At 41.5% G+C, this 23,284-nt stretch overlaps 1 protein-coding gene across 2 annotated transcripts in view; it reads left to right on the top strand.

Moving 5' to 3' along the window:
- The first annotated feature begins 14,363 nt into the window (after positions 1–14,363).
- Positions 14,364–23,284, top strand: part of tnxbb (tenascin XBb) — a 39,019-nt gene continuing 30,098 nt past the window's right edge. Inside the window, exons 1-4 of one of the 2 annotated variants that reach the window (XM_084423771.1) lie at positions 14,364–14,672; positions 15,802–15,873; positions 19,235–19,726; positions 21,077–22,261. In XM_084423771.1, coding sequence (XP_084279897.1) covers positions 19,378–19,726; positions 21,077–22,261 — 1,534 coding nt within the window. In that variant the 5' untranslated portion in view covers positions 14,364–14,672; positions 15,802–15,873; positions 19,235–19,377. The remainder of the gene's footprint in view (positions 14,673–15,801; positions 15,874–19,234; positions 19,727–21,076; positions 22,262–23,284) is intronic. The other variant, XM_084423770.1, reaches the window with a different exon arrangement.

Here is a 23,284-nt window from a genome sequence, read left to right as displayed (position 1 = left end):
TCAAGATTTCAATTCCATTCTTGTGATTTGATTCCGATTTTGATTCAATATTGACTAATTTGGATACATGTTTATTTAAAATTTTATTTAAAAAAATAATCTCACCTAATGCTGTAAACATAGAGGGCCTAATCTGCTGGTATTATTAAAGGTTAAAAATAACAAATTAAATATAATGCAATTTTTGTTATAATAACAATTATTTAATGGCATAAGTAAAAAATATAATAAATATGTAATATAGTGCTCAGCAAAATCTCCTCTCAAGCTATTTTTTTCTATTCAATTAACTATGGTCATTAAATGGCTTTCCTGAGGTAAATGTAACGTTATGTGACATAATTGTTCTCCTGCTGTTATATATTGACCTCTTTCCGTGGTTGAAAAACACTAATTGGTCGATATTATGTATACTTTCGGTAAGTTGTACTGCATCTTTAAATAAAAAAGTAACAGATGATCGGTTCACGTGCACTTGATCTGAGGCGCTCAGCGATCTGTCACGTCACATTTACAAGCGCCAAACGTATTTTTGTCTGAATTTCGTAATAAAATTGACGGAATCTAAGAGCTGAGAATTAGTTTAATATTAAAAGTACCTCTTTGCTCCGCAATTGTTCTGTGCGTGTGAAAATGGATGTGTGGCGTGAGAGCGTGTGAAAAGTGTCAATTGCGTGAGTCTCGCGCTCAATGCGTGACCGTTGGCAGCCCTGCCTCAGTTCTGGCGGATGCTGTGTGAATGTTCATCTCAGAGGTTTCCCTGTGCTCTTTCTGTCGGCTCAGAGAAGATGATGGAGTGATGCAGAGTTTCAAGAGAATGAAGTCAAGGTTCCATCGGAAGTGGATGAAGGTCATTTTATTTTGATCCCTTTTATGCAGACTTGGTAGTGACAAAAAAAAAAAAAAAATTGCCCATCCTATGACCAAGAAATATGAAAATGAAAAAGTATTTATTTAATTTTGATGTACCCTAATTTTTCCAAAATCCCACATTAGGAACAGTCAAAGATCTCAGAAGTTTATCTTTTTACTCCCAGATAGTGTCAGATTTCTCAATTTTCTGCTTAATTTGGTGATTTTTGTTGCAAATGCAATCAGTAGAAATATGAGATCTCCTGCAGCAAGAGGGCGCTAGAGATCTGATATTTTGTAGAAACTTACCAAATAACCACATAATATCTACTAATATTTCACTTATATATTTCATACAGAAGCGAGCAATCATAATCATTACATATTACGTTTTATAAGATATTAGATATGTATAATACTAGAGATAAAAGTGAATATACTAACGATGGTATACCATATATATATATATATATATATATATATATATATATATATATATATATATATATATATATAAAACTCTTTAAAATTGAGTCAAGAACCCCAGAGTTCTGTAAAGAACCCCACTGAACCTTTGGGGGTTAAGTAGGAAAGTAACTGCAAACATTTGACTCTAATTTGAAAGAAAAGAGTAAATGCAGTGAGATAATCAGGCCCATTATCTGAAGCGAAGTGAACCGATGGGTTCTGATGGATTAAAGTGACGTTATTTCCGTGCGTTAGAGACTGAAGTCAGATCTCATCACTCCTATAGGCACTAGTTTTCCGTTCAGTCGCAGTGTGGTTTTCTTTGTGCGTATGAAATATCATTGTGTCTGATATGATTTTGATATGGGCATCAAATTATCATGTTTCAAGACGCATAGGTGTCTGTTTCCAGTTGTGTGTGTGTGTGTGTGTGTGTGTGTGTGTGTGTGTGTGTGTGTGTGTGTGTGTGTGTGTGTGTGTGTGTCAGTGTGAAAATTGAGAAAATAATAGCATTGTTGCATGTTGATTCAGAGTTTGCTTCATCTGAAGTCTTCATCCTAACTGAAGCTGACAAACTCTCTGGTTTCCTCTGTTGGCGTTCACCGAACGCAAGTGGAGAATAATAAGCGGAGCTGCTGTTCATAAGATTAAGCAGATAATCATGTGCATTTGATCTGATATAACAGTATGGGGTTATGAGATGGATTATATCAGAGCCCGTCTACGGAGAGCCTTGGCACTCCCTATTCAGCCCCATTGTATTGATTTTGGTTGCAGTTCCATTAGAATTCCACTGGGGGTGATCGCGAGCGAGTGCAGACTGAATGGGAGTCAATGGGGCTATACGGCTAAATGTGTCTCTTTCACCCGATTGCCGTTGAGAAATCTCAGATTTTATTGTAGGCTTTGCAAGTTCAACATAGGTTATAGGTCGAAAGTTGAATGAACGAGTACTTATTTCTTTTCGATTTCTTACAGGTTGAGTTGTTGTTGCCCATAACACGCTAGCATTCTGCTAATGACATCAGCATTCTGACGTCATTGACATTTTAAAAGACTTTTTAAACCAAATATGTGGCTCTAAAAAATCTAATACTCAAGCAATGTGTAATTTCTTTGCATCTCCTTTCGAATACAACATTCAAATTACTAGACAAAAAATTATATCCTGAGAAAAGTGGATTTTGAGGGTTTTTCGCCATAGACCTCCATTCATTCTGCACTCGCCTGCGAGCGCCCCCGCATGGACAGAGACGTGTTACTGCAACCAGTCCAGAAACCGGAAGTAAGCAGAGAGTGCCAATTCTCTTCCTATTAGACATTCTCTGATTATATTGAGAATAGCAGAGGGCCGAGCACAGAGCCTTGAGGCACTCCATAATTTACTGACATTATCTTAGATTTTTCCCTGTTTAAATAGACAAAATGGTAACGGTCTGATAGATACGATCTCCACCAGGTAATGCCTGTCCCTGAATACCAGTGTAATAGTAGTTGATCTAAGAGTATATCATGATCTAGTGTCGAACGCAGCAAGCAAAACTAGTATAGAGATATAGCCGTGGTCAGAAGCTAGACGTCAGCTGTAACCCTAACGCGTGCAGTTTCTGCGGGGACGGGCCTGAATCCACACTGTAAAGAAGAGCACACTTGAGCAAACACAACTTTTCTAGTATTTTAGACATAAATGGAAGATTTGAAATGGGCCTGTAATTTGCTAATTCATTTGGATCTAATTGTGATTTCTTAATGAGAGGCTTAATAACGGCCGGCCTGAACCATCGCGGAACATAACCTAGAGATATAGACGAGTTAATATTGAGAAGAGGCTCTTCTGCTACAGGGAACATCTCTATCAGGGGTTTAGGGGGTGTTGGATCTAATAAACATGTTGTTGGTTCAGATGCAAATATAAGTTTATTTAGCTCTTCATGTCCTCTAGTTTACAAGCATTTACAGTTACAGTTGTATTTCTGATGCTTTCAATTTTCTCAGTGAATAAATTCATAAAGTGTAAACTGTACTGGAATATTTAGTTCAGGTGACGTGTGTTTATTTGTGAATCTCTAGACTTCTCTCCAGGCCGGCGATGTGTGTGTGAGGTCATGTGACGCTTGTAAACACTCGAGGAACCAACAAAATCAAACCACCTAGAACAGCAAACGCTTATTAAAACTGTGTGAGGTCAGAAAAATAGACTTAATACACACGGAAAACAAGATTATTTCCACTGACAGATATTTGTTTTTGTTTTAAGCACAAACTCACTGCAGTTTGATTATCAGTTAGTGAGTTACCTAACCCTAACAAGACTTAACATCTTTAGTCATGGTGCTTCTCCAGTAAATAGATTTCGATTTAAGAATGTTTAGATATTTATACTGGAAAACAACCATAACTACACATCTGAACAAATCAAGTGCATTTCTTCACTGGAGTGTCTGAATCATGGAAGTCCCACATTGGTCTGTGTGTGTGTTGAATGCGTGTGAGTGATTCACTTGTGTGTAGTTGTGATTTATGTAGCATGTGTGTGTGATTTACAGCCGTGCATCCGTGCGTGGAGTGTGTATGGATCGCTTCAGATGCATGTGTTGTACATGAAACTCACATGTGTGCAGTGTTTACAGTTGAAGGAGACATGACCCAGAGTGTGTGTGTGTGTGTGTGTGTGTGTGTGTGTGTGTGTGTGTGTGTGTGTGTGTGTGTGTGTGTGTGTGTGTGTGTGTGTGTGTGTGTGTGTGTGTGGATCGGTTCAGATGCATGTGTTGTACATGAAACTCACATGTGTGCAGTGTTTACAGCTGAAGGAGACATGACCCGGAGTGTGTGTGTGTGTGTGTGTGTGTGTGTGTGTGTGTGTGTGTGTGTGTGTGTGTGTGTGTGTGTGTGTGTGTGTGGATCGGTTCAGATGCATGTGTTGTACATGAAACTCACATGTGTGCAGTGTTTACAGCTGAAGGAGACATGACCCAGAGTGTGTGTGTGTGTGTGTGTGTGTGTGTGTGTGTGTGTGTGTGTGTGTGTGTGTGTGTGTGTGTGTGTGTGTGTGTGTGTGTGTGTGTGTGTGTGTGTGTGTGTGTGGATCTTCAGATGCATGTGTTGTACATGAAACTCACATGTGTGCAGTGTTTACAGTTGAAGGAGACATGACCCAGAGTGTGTGTGTGTGTGTGTGTGTGTGTGTGTGTGTGTGTGTGTGTGTGTGTGTGTGTGTGTGTGTGTGTGTGTGTGTGTGTGTGTGTGTGTGTGTGTGTGTGTGGATCGGTTCAGATGCATGTGTTGTACATGAAACTCACATGTGTGCAGTGTTTACAGCTGAAGGAGACATGACCCGGAGTGAGTGTGTGTGTGTGTGTCATAAAGGAAAGAGGAATGATGTAAATGAGAAGCGCTGGTCTCTGCTGACCTCTAATGTGTGTAATGACGCTCTTCCTCCTCAGTTTCAGACACACACTAAACATCTGCACATGTGGAGACGCTGCACACTTCACTGTGTCTGCGTGTGTGTGTGTGTGTGTGTGTGTGTGTGTGTGTGTCTGCGTGTGTGTTTCCAGCCAACCTTCCCTAATTAACACGTCATATTGAAGTATATAAACCCAAATGTCTGCATTGTGTTTTTGTGGGATAACTGAGAGCTAATGGCCGTCATCAGTGTAATCAGTGCAATAACAGCTGCTAATTCTGCTATTAAACCCCAGAGGCCTCAATCGTGTGCGGGAAACATGTTAATAGAAGCTCATGAAAAATAATAGACTTCACCTCCGCACTGCCAGCCGTTCAGTGTCTCACACTTTTATTTGCAGAAACTAGGAGTCTCGATACAAATTAATTTAATTACATATTGAAATATTTATATTCTAAATTATGTATATTATTACAACATTTACTTCAAATAATTAAATAAAACATTATGTTTTACGATATAATATTTACATTTTATTCAAAATAAATTTACTTGACTTTTCTTGTCCTTTGAGATTTATAGTTTTTTTGTTTGTTTTTAGCAATTTCTACCTGGTTAAATATTTAGGAGCTTGACAATAACTAGAAAAATATTTATTTTCTATAGAATATATTTATTTAAGATTTTACAAATTGTCATGCCTTTTCCAGCTCTAAAAGTCACAATTTTAAAATGTATCATATATCCAGGTTTTCCAAGACTGTGTGAATCCTGGTCAAACCGACAGATGTTGTGGGAATTAATTAAAATAAGATATTGCACTGAATCAACACTGAACTGAATTGATCTGAATAATGACTCTATTGTCTTTACTGCTGAATCTGAATTCGTCTCATATTTGATGTCAAGTCGAGTCTCCTTCATTTATACAGCGCTCTTTACTATACAGATTTCACAGCTTCACAGTGATAACAAACAAATAACAAGGTTTGTTTCTAGAAGAAAATAGCGTCACAGTCCAGCTTAAGTAAGTTCAGTGATGCTTCATTTTTGCTGAAAAAAGTTATTAATTTAGTTCATTTATATATATATATATATGTACAGTGGGGAGAACAAGTATTTGATACACTGCCGATTTTGCAGGTTTTCCCACTTACAAAGCATGTAGAAGTCTGTCATTTTTATCATAGGTACTCTTCAACTGTGAGTGACAGAATCTAAAACAAAAATCCAGAAAATCACATTGTATGATTTTTAAATAATTAATTTGCTTTTTATTGCATGACATAAGTATTTGATCACCTACCAACCAGTAAGAATTCCGGCTCTCGCAGACCTGTTAGTTTTTCTTTAAGAAGCCCTCCTGTTCTCCACTCATTACCTGTATTAACTGCACCTGTTTGAACTCATTACCTGTATAAAAGACACCTGTCCACACACTCAATCAAACAGACTCCAACCTCTCCACAATGGCCAAGACCAGAGAGCTGTGTAAGGACATCAGGGATAAAATTGTAGACCTGCACAAGGCTGGGATGGGCTACAGGACAATAGGCAAGCAGCTTGGTGAGACGGCAACAACTGTTGGAGCAATTATTAGAAAATGGAAGAAGTTCAAGAGGACGGTCAATCTCCCTCGGTCTGGGGCACCATGCAAGATCTCACCTCGTGGGGCATCAATGATCATGAGGAAGGTGAGGGATCAGCCCAGAACTACACGGCAGGACCTGGTCAATGACCTGAAGAGAGCTGGGACCACAGTCTCAAAGAAAACCATTAGTAACACACTACGCCATCATGGATTAAAATCCTGCAGCGCACGCAAGGTCCCCCTGCTCAAGCCAGTGCATGTCCAGGCCTGTCTGAAGTTTGCCAATGACCATCTGGATGATCCAGAGGAGGAATGGGAGAAGGTCATGTGGTCTGATGAGACAAAAATAGAGCTTTTTGGTCTAAACTCCACTCACCGTGTTTGGAGGAAGAAGAAGGATGAGTACAACCCCAAGAACACCATCCCAACCGTGAAGCATGGAGGGGGAAACATCATTCTTTGGGGATGCTTTTCTGCAAAGGGGACAGGACGACTGCACCTTATTGAGGGGAGGATGGATGGGTCCATGTTTTGCGAGATCTTAGCCAACAACCTCCTTCCCTCAGTAAGAGCATTGAAGATGGGTCGTGGCTGGGTCTTCCAGCATGACAACGACCCGAAACACACAGCCAGGGCAACTAAGGAGTGGCTCCGTAAGAAGCATCTCAAGGTTCTGGAGTGGCCTAGCCAGTCTCCAGACCTGAACCCAATAGAAAATCTTTGGAGGAGCTGAAAGCCCGTATTGCCCAGCGCCAGCCCCGAAACCTGAAGGATCTGGAGAAGGTCTGTATGGAGGAGTGGGCCAGATTCCGTCACTCACAGTTGAAGAGTACCTATGATAAAAAATTACAGACCTCTACATGCTTTGTAAGTGGGAAAACCTGCAAAATCGGCAGTGTATCAAATACTTGTTCTCCCCACTGTATATATATATATATAGCCGCTCTGGAGAAAACAGTGATGTCATCGTCCAGCTCAGTTCAGTTCTCATATAATGGTGTCGATGCAGGAGATCAATAATATTGAAGTTTGCATCATTGATTCTGTTATTCTGAAGCGGCTTTGAAACAATCTGTAAAGCACTGTAGAAATAAAGCTGACTTGACTTTAAGTGTTTTGGTAAAAATAGTTGTCACCCTTGCTGAAAAGCATCCAGGCTGGTTTATGTTGATTATTACTGGTGATTAATGGCGATTACTGGTGATTAATGCTGGCCTGTTCTCTCTGATGGAGTGGGTCGGCCAGCTCAAAGCAGGAGCAGCGGTCAGCGATGGCTTAGAGAAGTGCTGTTGTTGTGTTGGGAAAGCCTTCCTGAGCTGCCAAACGTTACGCTCATCCTCGGATGGACTGCAGAACACATTACAGGTCAAACCGGTCTCTCTCTCTCTCTCTCTCTCTCCCCCCCTCTCTCTCTCTCTCCCCCCCCCTCTCTCTCTCTCTCTCTCTCTCTCTCTCTCTCTCACTCTCACTCTCTCTCCCCCTCTCTCCCTCTCCCTCTCCCTCTCTCTCTCTCTCTCTCTCCCTCTCCCTCTCCCTCTCTCTCTCTCTCTCTCTCTCCCTCTCCCTCTCCCTCTCTCTCTCTCTCTCTCTCTCCCTCTCCCTCTCCCTCTCTCTCTCTCCCCCCCTCTCTCTCTCCCCCCCTCTCTCTCTCTCCCGCCCTCTCTCTCTCTCTCTCTCTCTCTCTCAAACACTGATCCACCCACAGTGTTTTTCACTCAAACCTTGATCTCTGCATGGAAAGCTGATCTGAGATCTGTGTTTGATCTGACGTCTGTGGTCTTTCATGTGTCCATAACTCTGAGTCCTGGACAGAGAGGTGCTGGTTCCTCACTGAACTGGGGTCAGACACATTAACCCACGGCTGTTCAACATCTGTGAAACAACACCAGTCCAGCTGTGATCAGAGACTGGGAGAAACTTCCCAATACATCCCGCAGTACTAGCAGTCGACCAACGGCAATCAGTGTTACTTTTATCAAGTTAGACCAATCAATGTTTTTATGTAAAAAAAAAAAAAGTTACATATGTTACATACCATAGTAATAACAGTAAATTATGCATAATTACATGCAACTAACCCTCAACCAAATCCTAATCCTATCCTAACCCTATAGTAAGTACATGTAGTTGCTTAATATTACTCAGTACTTAAATATATAATTACACTGTAACGATGACACCTTAAAATAAAGTGTAACCCTAAATTGTAAGACTAGCCTGAGCAGTTTATGCTACCAGCCCTCAATCTCATGTTAAACTCATTATCATTTGTTCAAGTCAACTCTTTGGCTAAATCATTAGAAATGGCCAATGAAATGTTTACAAACCAATCAATAGAAACTGGCTTTCATATGGCCATTGCATTACTGCAAGTAGAGATGTCAAGGTCAAAGGTCAAAAGGGCATCCGGTAAATGAGGGTAAATGAGGTCTAATGACCCTCTGAAGAATCCTAGTTTATAAATCCAAATAGAGACATTTCCCAGCCTCCCCTCTGACTGAATGAATAAATACATGTGACAAGTCAAGTCACCTTCATTTATATAGTGCTTTAACAATATGTTTCAAAGCAGCTCTACAGTGATAATAGGAGATTACAGTAACAGAGATTGTTTTGGCTTTTCAGCAGCTCTAGAATAAAGTTATTGTCCAGATAAAGTTAGTTTTGATTGATTCACTTCCGTTGACACCGCTCTAACAGAAAACCCTTAACGCGCTCCGGCCGCTCATCCGCACAGCAACAGTGTTTGTTCGAGAACGCAAACCCTGAAACAGGTTCCAAGATGCAAGCGGTGAACAACTGAGAATTATAGAAGTCTATAATGTGTTATGTGTATGCTAGGTCAAAGAGATGTGTTTTTAGTCTAGCTTTGAACTGACAAGAGTGTGTTTTGTAAGTAATCAGCAATATTTTAAGAAATTACTAGTCATCCAGTTTTTTTATATCAGCTATGCATTCCGTTAATTTTGTGAATTGGTAAGTTTCGTCTGGGCGTGAAGAAATATAGAGCTGAGTATCGTCAGCATAACAGTGAAAACTAATGCCATGTTTCCTAATGATATCTCCTAAGGGTAGCATGTACAGAGTGAACAGCAGCGGTCCTAGTACTGAGCCTTGTGGTACGCCATACTGAACTTGTGATCGATGAGACATCTCTTCATTTACTGCTACAAACTGATAATGGTCAGATAAGTATGATTTAAACCATGCTAATGCAATTCCACTAATGCCAACATAGTTTTCAAGGCTATTTAAAAGAATGTTGTGGTCAATAGTCAAGTCAAGTCACCTTTATTTATATAGCGCTTTTTACAATACAGATTATATCAAAGCAGCTTCACATTGATAACATGGAAATAATACAACAAAGTTTGTTTCTAGAAGAAAATTGCATCATCGTCCACCCATAATAAGGCAGATGATCAAATGCAGCACTAAGATCAAGTAACACTATTAGAGAGATACAACAATGATCGGATGATAAGAGCAAATGTGTGAAAGATGATAAAGCATTTCTCAGTCGATAGAGACTGTTATTGAATGGAAAGGTCAGCAACTTTGAGACCTAAGAAAACTACATACAGCCATTTATATTACAGCTCTAAAGTGTGTCTGGGTTTGAATAATCAAAGTTATTATTCAGTCAGCTTTATTTCTGTAGCACTTTATACAATACAGATTGTTTCAAAGCTTTATAGTGATAACAGGAAAAAGATGCCTTTGGTCTGTTGTTCAGCTGAAGTCAGTTCAGTGTGGATTCAGTTTCGTTATGAAGACCATCAATTATTGAATTAGTTGTTTTCATCTAAAAAGGAGTTCTGCAAAAAGTGATGTCATCGTTACTTCTACTCCAACAACAAAGCCGTGAAACCCAAGGATGAGTCGATGTGAGCTTTGGATGAAGGCTGGATGTGCTTGTTAGGACATTTTACGCACAACTGAACGGATGAAGGTTGAACACTGAGTGACTGTCGGGGTTCTTCTTTACGTTAGAGTTTGGATGTTAATGAATTAAGTTGTTAGCAGTAATTCAGCTCTGTGCTTGTGTTGAGGCTCAGGTGAAAGGTCCGGACCAGAAGCTGGTCTGAAACGCTCACACCTGGACCGGATGGATCTGCCAGCTGTGTTCGAGGCTCGTACACAGACTCATGTCCCCTATAAAGGGCTTCCCTCCAGGGCCAGATGTTCTGCACTCATGGATTTTACAGCTGCTGAGAAATATGCATTGCTAATCTAACACAGACACACAACACCGTCTGAAGCGGCTCTCGGTCCAGCACAGGAACCGCTCTGAGCTTTTCACAAATCATTTATAATCATTTAACCTCTTCTGCACAATGTACAACATGATCCCTGTCTTTCTATTGGATAATGGCTGTTTTTGAGGACTGGCTTTGACATGAACCCATGCCTTTTTTTTTTTTTTTGCCTCATTGATATATTTTCTGGATGACATTGTGAACATGAAAAGCCAAATTGATTCTGACATTTTCACTTGTGGTCTAGACCACATAATAAATCAGAAAGTATTTGATTTTTTGTAGTGTGACTTAAAAGTTTTAGTTTATCCTGTAATTAATTATTCACCCTCATGCCATTCCAAACCCGTAATACTTTCGGTCCTCTTTCTGATGAAATCTAAGAGTTTTCTGTCTACACATTGTGCTTTCCAATAATAATTTCATTATTTATCATATTAATTCGATTGTCTGATTGGTCAGTGGCAGCCTTCAATGATAGTGTAATATTTTGTATATAATGTGTTAGTCATAGTTGTGCTTGTTTCATGTCTCGTCTCACCATCATAAAGACTAAGTTCACTTCCAGATCAAGAGTCACACGTTTCTCTCGCTCTGTCGCTCCGGGCATCTCTTCTACCTCCGAGTCTCTCGTTCTCTCACTCCCTCTGTCCGCATTGCTGGGATATTTCTCCGCTTGTGTTATTCTCCTGAATGGTCAGCTTTGACGCACTTCTCCGACACAATGGTGGCCTTTTAGATTGTGAATGTTTCTCTGTGTTTGTCTGGCCGTAGAGAACATCGACATCCCTCGCTCATGATGACTGAATCCCCGATATACTGAAGCAAGTCACGTTACATGACAGATCTGGCTGTTTAGTGTCAAATGAACAATGTTACAACGCAAAATAAATATCTTTTTCATCAGTATTTCAGCTAATTTGCATGTTCTGAATGTTGATTTTGCTGAATTTAAATATCAGACTTGTTTATGAAGCATATATAGAGTTTTTAAGGCAATGCAGAGATTGTCTTTGTTTCTAAGCTTTTTCTTGTTTCTTGTTTTGCAATAATCTGGCGTTGTGTAAGGATGTTTTTCTAGTTAATGCTGTTATTGCGCATTATATTGCTTTGAACTGACCTTCAGCTGTGAAGAGTTTAACCCTGAAACAGGCACAAAATGATTTAAAAGAGATGTTATGGGTTATCAGTATATTTCCAAGTGAATTGATCAGTCAGAATTGAAACATTGTGGGAACATCCGCTCTTTTGTCCATTCAGAGCTCCTGTTTTTCTTCCAGGTTTTCCACTGGTTTATTAGATGAGCTCCAGCATATGGTGCGCTGAAGAAGAAACGTCAGGCCTTGTCTTGTAAAGTCAGACTGTCGGCCTTCTGTTCTCTCGGCTCTCTGAGGAGTGATAGCCAGCGCTCTGTCGTTTCTTGATGTTCTTCCAGTCTTTGCCTTCTGAAAATGGACAAAGCAGAATTTCCCCTACAAACCTTCATTTCATGTAGCGTGCGCCGCTTCTTCACGGCAGCCTCTGTTTGTTGGATGAATCTCATTGTTTCCCACCTTGAAAACCTGACAGTTGTTTTGCTCAGTCCTCAGAAGAGCAAGGCGAACACACAGGGATGTGCAACACCCAGAACTGAGGAACTGAATTGAAATCACTTTGCAAGTGTTGTAAGTTACAAGTCTTAAGAGTTATAAATCGAATGGTAATTTAATGAAGTCGAACTTTAAACAAGTTATGATGCAAGCAACAAAATGGACAACATTAGATGATAATAATCATTATAATCAAAGTCACTTACTGAAAACTGTATTTAATATAAACAGTACTGTGCCATCATTTACACTAATGAAAGCTGTCATGTCAGTGATGCCAAACGGATCTAATACATGATATACGGTATCGTTTGAATTGACTATTTTTGTAATTCTTAGAGTTTAGGCCTCATTTCTGTCCACTTTAAATTTCTGTAAACCAGCAGCGTGAACATGTGCTAAACTGTGAATCACACATGGTTTATATGTTAAATGATGAACTGGTCATTTTTACATTGGAAAGCGTGCCACTGTTAAACGCTGTTTGTCTTGGACTTCCGATCACTGTTTGATAGTGTTGTTCTGTCGGGGGATTTACATCCATCGATCGCCGCTCAGTTCGTGTCTCTGCTAAACAAATATAAATCTGACCATCGGTTCTTGTCCGTAGGTCATACACACACACACACACACACACACACACACACACACACACACAGCTGTGTGTTTACTGTGGCGTCTCTGTCGGTCAGTGTGTGTGAAGTTAAACAGGCTTTTCAACATTGACTTCAGCACTGAAACTACACATAAGGTACAATCATCAGAATCTGAAATCTCCCTCCTCTTCCTCCCCTCCTCCTCCTCCTCCTCCCCCTCCTCCTCCTCTTCCCCCTCCTCCTCCCCCCTCCCCCTCCTCCTCCTCTTCCTCCCCCTCCTCCTCCTCCTCCTCCTCGTCCTCTCCCCCCTCCTCCTCTTCCTCTCCCTCCTCCTCCTCCTCCTATTCCCCCTCCTCCTCCCCCCTCCCCCTCCTCCTCCTCTTCCTCCCCCTCCTCCTCCTCTTCCTCTCCCTCCTCCTCCTCCTCCTCCTCCTCCTCCTCGTCCTCTCCCCCCCTCCTCCTCTTCCTCTCCCTCCTCCTCCTCCTCCTCCCCCCCTCCTCCTCTTCCTCTCCCCCCTCCTCCTCCTCCCCCCCTCCTCCTCTTCCTCTCCCCCCTCCTCCTCCTCCTCCTCCTCCTCTTCCTCTCCCTCCCTCCTCCCCCCCCCCCCCTCCATCCCCCCCCCTCCTCTTCCTCTCCCTCCTCCTCCTCCTCCTCGGACTCGGACTCCACTCGCCCTCAACTACACCTGCACAAGAGTCGCCTGTGGAGAAACGGCTGGTATTAAAGTCGAGCTAATGAGGCTATCTGACGAAATGTTTGGTGTCCGTCTGCGTGATGATGATGTATTAATTGAAAAAATGGTCTTCTCTGCAGAGCCGAATCTGGAGAACGTCAGCAACACTTAATCCTGTTTCCATTCTGAGTTATTGATTTTCAAGATGCTGAGAGTCTATAGAGACTTTAATGCTCCAAAATACTCCAGATCCACATAAACCATCGTGTGTGCTTCAGACCTGCTGCAATTTACTGTATAATCATGAAAGTGTGTCTATCTGAGACAGCACGGAGAATCAGATTGACTGACTTCCAGTTGTGAAAACATTAACATCCACAGATCCTTTCCAGGTTCATTATAGTGGAGAAGGTTCTTAAGATTATTATAATGTTCACTGAGAATAACGTGGAAAACCCCCTTATGGAAGCTTTATTTTTAAGAGTTATGTAAACGGATCGTACATGTGTTGTATGTCAAGTCTCCTGCATTTATACAGAGCTTTTTACAACACAGAGTGTTTCACAGCAGCTTTACAGTGATAATAGGAGATTACAGTAACAGAGAGTGTTTAGGCTTTACAGCAGATCTAGAATAAAGTTATTGTCCAGTTTAAATACGGTTTTGATTGATACATTTCTGTTGTAAAAATCATTAGTTATTATCTTAGGGCCGCTAACACGACACCATCTTCAACTGAAAACAGAAAACTATATTGTGTGGAAGATAAACAGCTCTAAGCGCTCAGACAGATCAATGATTCCTGTCGACGAGTCACACATTAAACCGGGATTCAGGAAAGGGTTGAAACATCTGAACACTGACCGCCATTGAAAACCTGACCTTTCACTCGTTCTGTAGGTGTAGATGAGCATCAGCGACTGACGTCAGACTCCGATGAAGAAGCTGCCATTGAGAAAACAGTCTCTGCGTGTGGAAAAGATTAACTGAGTGAAGAGAAGAAAGAGGATGGAAAGATCCATAAACTGATGTGACTCTTACGGACAGCTGAAGTCTGGATCGATTTGCAGAGCAGAATATTTATTAAATGAAAAGAAAACAACAACTCTGAAACACAAGAAAACCGCAGGAGTGCACCAAACCAAACCTGACATGGAAATACACTAATGAGGGAGAAAACAAGGAACAGGTGCGACTAACCGGTCAACAAATAAGTAACTATGGCAACTAAACACAGGTAAGGAAACTAAACTACAGAGACATGTTGTTAGAGATCCACAGGGAGAGGAAAACTATAGTTTAATATGCTGATAAAAGGTTTTGACTAATATGTGAATGTGAGTATTTGATTTTAGCACTTTATAGTACATGATCGAAAAATACTCAAACTGCAAAAACTGATGCTCTTCCTCAGTGTCTTGGTTTCCAGCACAAATATCTAAACATTCTTAAATCAAGATATATTTACTGGAGAAGCAACATGACTGAAGATATCAAGTCTTGTTTACTGGGAAAAAAACATGAAAATGCAGTGAGTTTGTGCTTAAAACAAGAACAAATATCAGTCAGTGGACTCAGAGAAATAAACTTCATTCAAAGGGAAAACTAGATGATTATTGATTATGATTACAAGATGACTCCACTGACAGATATTTGTTCTTGTTTTAAGCACAAACTCACTTCATTTTAATTAATTTAATATCTTAACTCATGTTGCTTCTCCAGTAAATGGGACTTGATTTAAGAATGTTTAAATATTTGTAATGAAAAGCAAGACTAAGAATTAGTTTTTTGCAATGCATGTGCTGCACTTTTAAATGCATTATTGTTAATGATGTATTTAAATAATTGAAATGAAACGTTAAACACATATTCTGCAGCGTTGTGATTTCTGTCGTGGCGTGGTGTGACATTTCTTTTTTTCATGCCGGATTATTATGTATTTATTTGCCATTTTGTTCACACAGCTGCAGTTTAAGAGGAGCATGTAAATATTGAAAGATGTTTCTGTCCTGAAGCAAACTGAGATCAGGAATAATCAGGACCGTGTGTTCGTGTGAGACGATTGTAAATTAACACACAAATAGGATTTAAAAAGGCCAAGCGATGGAGGAATATCCAGAGATGAGTTCAAAGGCATAAAACTTTCGACTGGTCATTCAAAATATCTAAAAAATCAGATGTTTTCCATCGAAATGATCCGCCCAGCAGGGACCAGTAAAGCACATAGAATTACATCAGTGAAGCTGAGGAGAGAGAGAGAGAGAGAGAGAGAGAGAGAGAGGAGGAGAGGAAACATTCTTCAAGTATGAGGAAATTTTACTGCTTTCTCTCTCTCTCTCTTTCTCCTCTTTCTTCCCCGTCAGTCAGGAGTTTCCCAGATCCGTGAGGAACAGCGACTGACAGGAGTGTGTGAAGAAGCATCAGCGAATCTGCAGGTAAAACCTTCTACTCTGTCCATCATCTAATAATACTTACACTTGATATTAACCCTCTGATGCCTGCGGAAATACATCACTAACTTCAGTAACTAATCTTTAGCATCAGGATGGTTTAGGAGAGAGTTGCACATCTGTCCACATCTGCTCATATTCAAACGTGTTGAATTTACATTCGCTTCTAAAGTTTGGTGTCAGTGGAGTTTGTGACAGTAAAGACATTTATAATGTTATAAAAGATTCTATTCCAAATAAATGCTGTTCTTTTGAACTTTCTATTCATCAAACAATCCTGAAAAAAACATTTTCCATTGAAAAAACTGTTTTCAACACTGATAATAATTATAAATGTTTCTTGATCATCAAATCATCATATTAGAGTGATGTGTGAAGGATCATGTGACACTGAAGACTGGAGTAATGATGCTGAACATTCAGCTTTGATCACAGGAATAAATTACACTTTACTGTATATTCACATTGGAATAATATTTAATTGTTTTTACTGTATTTTTGATGAGCAGAAGAGACTCTTTCAGAAACATTAAGCATTTTACCAACCCTGAAACTTTTAAATGGCAGGATATGTTGTCACCAATAAAATAAAAAATGCACACAGTGACATAAGTATAGTTATGCTGGATTGGTTTGGCTGTAATCTGGTTAAATGGCTCTGAGAGATGATGTGCATCAGAGAGTTTGCAGACGCTCAGGTTTGGATTGAATCTCAATCACAGTTTTCATCTTTTCAGGGAATCGTGATCATGTGATCTCTGGCTATTACACTTTTATTACCAAAATGTGCAGCTTATTACAGTCTGTCTAGACTGTTCCTATGAATTCTGGGGCTTCTGATAAAGAGCAGTCCAGAAGAGAAACTGTTTCAAGAGATCTGAGAGATTGAGGGTAAATTGATGATGACGTTTGTTAATGAAGGGAAATGATGAGATGGGAAGGAAGAATCATCAAAGACGCAACAGCTGAAATATTCAACAGTCCAGTCAGTTTTATGTGTATTTCACAATACATGCTGTTTAAAAGCAGTTTTACAGAAGCTGAACTGTAAAAACGTTCAGCAAACAAACCAAAGGCACAACCCTCCGTGTGAAGAAGGACGGACGATGAACGTGTAAAGAGAATCAGTGCAGGAACCGATCAAATGTTTGGATAAAAATATTAACGTGTATTTCAATTAGTGAAAATGATTTTTAACATTTTCTGTAACAACACTGTAACACAACTGTTTGTGAAATCACACAGATTAATGTTTATGAATATTCTAATCTGCTTTTATAGATGGTTTTGAAACAGTGATAATCGCAATAGCAGAAGACAGGACTCCTCTGCCAGTTCCAGTCAAACCTCACAGCTCGTTTCCTATCAGTCGCAGTCTTAATATCTTTATGATTCGAGGCGTAATGTGATATTTCCCTTCAGCTCCACGCTTGTGTTTTTCATCATCATCATCATCATCATCATCACTGAGAAAAGGCCTGCAGATTGTCCTTTATCTGACCTGCGCCTGACGACCGTCTCTAAGCACAGGCAGATGCCATCAGACAGGTGTTAGTGGGGTTTATTGATGTTTAAACTGACCATGAAGAGAGACATGCGTCTGACCTAAACCACACAGGAGTAACCCTAACTTAACTTTTCTCCTTTCTCAGCTGAAGACTCAGAGACAAATAGGCTTTTGGTAGGATGAAAAGTGTAGCACCGTTTGAGCTTCCCGATGCGGGATGTGTTTCCCAAAATCACTGTTAGCAAACTTCCGTCGTTATCAACATAGGTCAGAGTTCAGTGTTTCCCAAAACCACAGCATGTTCTCCTGCTCTGATAAGAGTTTCTTCTTATGATAACACGTGCTCAAGCACAATCTGTTAAAAATGTCTTAAAGATCTCAGTTCTATATTGGAGAATCAAAGATGCCGGATATGATGGTCAAGCACTAGAACGTTGTTGTACGGAAAGACTCATGACATGAACTATCTGGCCAGACAGAGATTTTACATTTCACCTTATCAAGTACATTTTGAGTATCAACTTTATCTCAGATGTTTGTTCTTGACTTCTTTTGGAGGACTTTTCTTGTTTAGAACGTCCTGCAAAAACTTTTGTTCTTCCTCAGTGTTTCTGTCTTGTATTCCAGCACAAATATCTAAACATTCTTAAAATCAAGAGACATTTACTGGAGAATAAAAATTACTGAAGATCATCAAAAAAATCATGAAAATTAAATGAGTTTGTGCTTTAAACAAGAACAAGTGTCTCTCAGTGGAGTCAGAAAAATAAACTTCATTCAAAGGGAAAACAAGATGATTTTTCTGACTCCACTGACAGATATTTTTCTTGTTTTAAGCACAAACTCACTTCATTTTCATATTTTTTTTCAGAAAGCAAGGCTTAAAGGGATAGTTCACCCAAAAATGAAAATTCTATCATTGTTTACTCACCCTCAAGGTGTTCCAAACCTGTATGAGTTTCTTTGTTCTGCTGAACACAAAGGAAGATATTTGGAAGAATGTTTGTAACCAAACAGATCTCGGTCCCCATTGACTACCATAGTATATTTTTTTCCTACTATGGAAGTCAATGGGGACCGAGATCTGTTGATTACAAACATTCTTCCAAATATCTTCCTTTGTGTTCAGCAGAACAAAGAAACTCATACAGGTTTGGAACAACTTGAGGGTGAGTAAATGATGACAGAATTTTCATTTTTGGGTGAACTATCCCTTTAATATCTTCAGTCATTCTGCTTCTCCAGTAAATGTATCTTGATTCAAGAATGTTTAGATATTTGTGCTGGAAATCAAGACAGAAACACTGAGGAAGAACATCACGTTTTGCAGTGTATGGTATGAAATCATGTCGAAACGCAACAGTTTCATAGTGTAACGTGACATCAAAACCTTGTTTCCCTCTTTATGTTCACAGGTTAGGTCACTGATATCAGAACTGCGGCTCACTGCCATTTTCAGCTGTTTAAATTAATTTTAGCAGGAAAGGATCGTGATATTTACTTTCCTTGGTTTGATCTGGCAGACACTGGAACTTCTCTGGACACTGACAGTGTTTTTAAAGTCATCATGGAATTAACATAGACACTGTTTACTCTCTTAATACACGTTCCTGCTCTCATTATGTGTCATTCATCGAAAAGAAGTTTGTCTTTGAAATCTTACATCAAAATGAAATCGGCTCTGAAATGACTTTCAACAGACCCTCTCATAAACCGTCACCTCAAACCATCCTGAAACTGGGAAGTAAAATGGGTTGCAAATGCTGTTTTTATATCAACTTCAACTGTACATACATGTATGATGAATGTCTAACCTGAAATTCTGTTTGTTTGAAACAGGTCGGACAGACACTTGAAGAGAAGAAGAGTTAGACATCAGCGGTTCATCTGCAAAAACTGAATCTAAATGTTCTGAGTGCTGATCTGAATATAATAAAAGACCTTGTCGTTTACGAACAACACATCATCCATTGATTTTGGAGATGTTCCTCTTAAACATGGCGTTTGTGTTGGCGTTCCTGCTCCTGCCTCCTCCGGTCCTCTCATCGAGAGCTCAGGATCTCAGATCCCAGCCGGTGAAGGTCATTGTCTCGGACACATGTGTTCAGGACGGGTCTGGAGAGAAAGAGATGCTCCTGGAGCCTGGGTCTCCTCTGGTCCTGACCCATCGGATCCGTCTGGTGTCCGGCTCCGGCTCCGGCTCCGGCTGTCAGTGTGAGCTGGACTTTGCAGCGTTGCGGGAGCGTATGGAAAGACTGGAGAAGGAGGTGTCAGATCTGAGGGAGAAATGTGGAGGTCCAGACGGATGCTGTTCCTCCCAGCAGAGCAAAGGTGAAGCCTTTCTGAAGGAGACCAATCCCGGACCCATCCCAGACTGTTCCCAGACCGATCCCAGACCGATCTCAGACCGATCCCAGACCAATCCCAGACCTATCTCAGACCGATCCCAGACCTATCTCAGACCCATCCCAGACCCATCCCAGACCCATCCCAGACCCATCCCAGACCCATCTCAGACCCATCCCAGATCGATCCCAGACCCATCCCAGATCTATCTCAGACCTATCCCAGACCCATCCCAGACTGTTCCCAGACCGATCCCAGACCAATCCCAGACCTATCTCAGACCGATCCCAGACCTATCTCAGACCCATCCCAGACCCATCCCAGACCCATCCCAGACCCATCCCAGACCCATCTCAGACCCATCCCAGATCGATCCCAGACCCATCCCAGATCTATCTCAGACCTATCCCAGACCCATCCCAGACCCATTCCAGACCGATCTCAGACCCATCCCAGATCGATCCCAGACCAATCCCAGACCTATCTCAGACCTATCTCAGACACATCCCAGACCCATCCCAGACCCATCCTAGACCCATCTCAGACCGATCTCAGACCCATCCCAGATCGATCCCAGACCAATCCCAGACCTATCTCAGACCTATCTCAGACACATCCCAGCCCTTTCCATCAGAGCTGTAACTGTAGTCAAAGTCAAAGTTTATTTATATAGCACAATTTATATAGCCGAAGCTGACCAACATGCTTTACAAAACATCATAAAACAAGAACATGTCAGACATGGAGAAGAGACATGTAGAAATTGAAACAGACAACATTCCTAAAATACATACCTAAAAACATGGCACAAATTACTGATTATTAAAAGCAAGTGAGTAAAAGTAGGTTTTTAGCTGTGACAAGTCAGGTGCAGATCTAACCTGAAATGACAAACTATTCCATAATTTAGGGCCCGCAATAGCAAAGGCACGACGACCTCTTTGTTTTAGTCTGAGCTGTGGGATAGATAAAAGATTCTGTGTCCCTGATCTAAGACCTCTGGAAGGATTGCATTGCACTAAAAGCTCAGAGAGGTAGAGGAGAGGCAGGTTATTTAAGCACTTGTAAACAAATAGGAGAATTAGGACAACCTTAAAGCGAACCAGCAGCCAGTGAACTGATGCTAGGATTGGTGTATAATATGATCATGTTTGCGAAGACCGTCAAGGAATCCAATCCTAAAGGATCCCAATAGGAGATATTCAGCTCTAATCAAATGTGATCCTCCCAGATAAACTGACTTACCTCATTTTTTTGGTTTACTTTTCAGAATAGGATTCCAGGTTCATTTATTATTTAGCATTGGTTCTGTAATGTGCTGTTGTTGCTCCACAGGTTCGGTCTGCACCACCAGTCGTCCCGAGACTGACGAGTGTCCCGATGACTGCAGTGACCAGGGCCGGTGTGTGGACGGGAAGTGTGTATGTTTCCCAGGATTCAGCGGGCCAGACTGCAGTGTCCCGGACTGTTCTGGAGACTGCAGTAACAGGGGCCGGTGTGTGAACGGACAGTGTGTGTGTGACCCGGGCTTCTCTGGGCCGGACTGCTCTGGGAAAACATGTCCGGAGAACTGTAACAGCCGCGGCCGGTGTGTGAATGGGAAGTGTGTGTGTGACTCTGGATTCGCGGGTCAGGACTGCTCTGTGAAAACATGTCCTGATGACTGCAGCAATCGAGGACAGTGTGTCGATGGGAAGTGTGTGTGTGAGAGCGGCTTCACGGGTCAGGACTGCTCGTCCAGATCGTGTCCTGGAGACTGCAGTGAACGGGGCCGGTGTGTGAACGGACAGTGTGTGTGTGAGAGCGGCTTCACGGGTCCGGACTGCTCGTCCCAGGCCTGTCCCAGTAACTGCAATAGCAAAGGCCGGTGTGTGAACGGCAGGTGTGTGTGTGAGAGCGGGTTCACGGGTCCGGACTGCTCGTCCAGATCGTGTCCTGGAGACTGCAGTGACCGGGGCCGGTGTGTGAACGGCAGGTGTGTGTGTGAGAGCGGCTTCACAGGTCCGGACTGCTCATCCCAGGCCTGTCCCAGTAACTGCAATAGCAAAGGCCGGTGTGTGAACGGCAGGTGTGTGTGTGAGAGCGGGTTCACGGGTCCGGACTGCTCGTCTAGATCGTGTCCTGGAGACTGCAGTGACCGGGGCCGGTGTGTGAACGGACAGTGTGTGTGTGAGAGCGGGTTCACGGGTCCGGACTGCTCGTCTAGATCGTGTCCTGGAGACTGCAGTGACCGGGGCCGATGTGTGAACGGACAGTGTGTGTGTGAGAGCGGGTTCACGGGGCCCGATTGCTCGTCCCAGGCCTGTCCCAATAACTGCAATAGCAAAGGCAGGTGTGTGGATGGGAAGTGTGTGTGTGACGTGGGCTTCTCCGGTCAGGACTGCTCCAGCAAAACCTGCCCTAACAGCTGCAGTGACCGGGGCCGGTGTGTGAGGGGCCGGTGTGTGTGTCGACGGGGCTTCACGGGGCCCGACTGCAGCGAGTGCCAGTCTGGGTTTACAGGGGAGAACTGTGACACTGGTGAGTGATGCATTGTGAATATTACTGTATTAGTACTGAAATTATAGCTAAATCTCTCAGCGTGTCTGGCCAGACAGAGGCCTACTCAGAAATAACGTTTTCATAACTTACATTAGTTATGGAACATTAGCCAAACATTATTAGACATTTTTTTGTTAGCTGGGTTCATAGTAGTTTTTCTTTCAACATCACAGTATGTGACAATTTTTCTTGTTTATGTAAAGGTTAGCAAAAAACATGGGAGTTTCCAGTTTATCATTTTACAAACATTACTGGAACATTACTTTTTGAATGGCGCACATTTTAAAAACAACTAGTAAGTATAAACGTACATACAGTGCATCCTGAAAGTATTCACAGTGTCACTTTTTCCACAATTTTTTATGTTACAGCCTTATTCCAAAATGGATTACATGAATTATTTTCCTCAAAATTCCACAAGCAATATCCCATACTGACAACTTGAAAGAAGTTTGTTTGAAATCTTTGCAAATTTATTACAAATAAAAAACAAAAATCACATGTACATAGGTATTCACAGTCTTTGCCATGACACTCAAAACTGAGCTCAGGTGGATCTTGTTTCCACTGATCATCCTTGAGATGTTTCTTCAACTTGATTGGAGTACACCTATGGTAAATTCAGTTTATTGGACATGACTTGGAAAGGCACACACCTGTCTATATAAGGTCCCACAGTTAACAGTGCATGTCAGAGAACAAACCAAGCCATGAAGTCCAAGGAATTGTCTGTAGACCTCCGAGACAGGATAGTATCGAGGCACAGATCTGGGGAAGGGTACAGAAAACTTTCTGCAGCATTGAAGTTCCCAATGAGCACAGTGGCCTCCATCATCCGTAAATGGAAGAAGTGTGGAACCAGCAGGACTCGTCCTAGAGCTGAGCGATCGGGGGAGAAGGGCTTTTCCAAGGTTGGATTTGGCCAGGCTCTAACTGTAAACTGGAGTCCTCTCAAAACATCAAGATAATACGTTATTTCTCTCAAGGACAGGACACTTTAAT

The sequence above is a fragment of the Rutilus rutilus genome, assembly GCF_951802725.1.
Source record: "Rutilus rutilus genome assembly, chromosome: 11".
In the NCBI taxonomy this organism is placed as follows: Eukaryota; Metazoa; Chordata; class Actinopteri; order Cypriniformes; family Leuciscidae; genus Rutilus; species Rutilus rutilus.
Note: the sequence above shows the minus strand (reverse complement) of the source record. Positions and strands in the feature narration are given on the sequence as shown.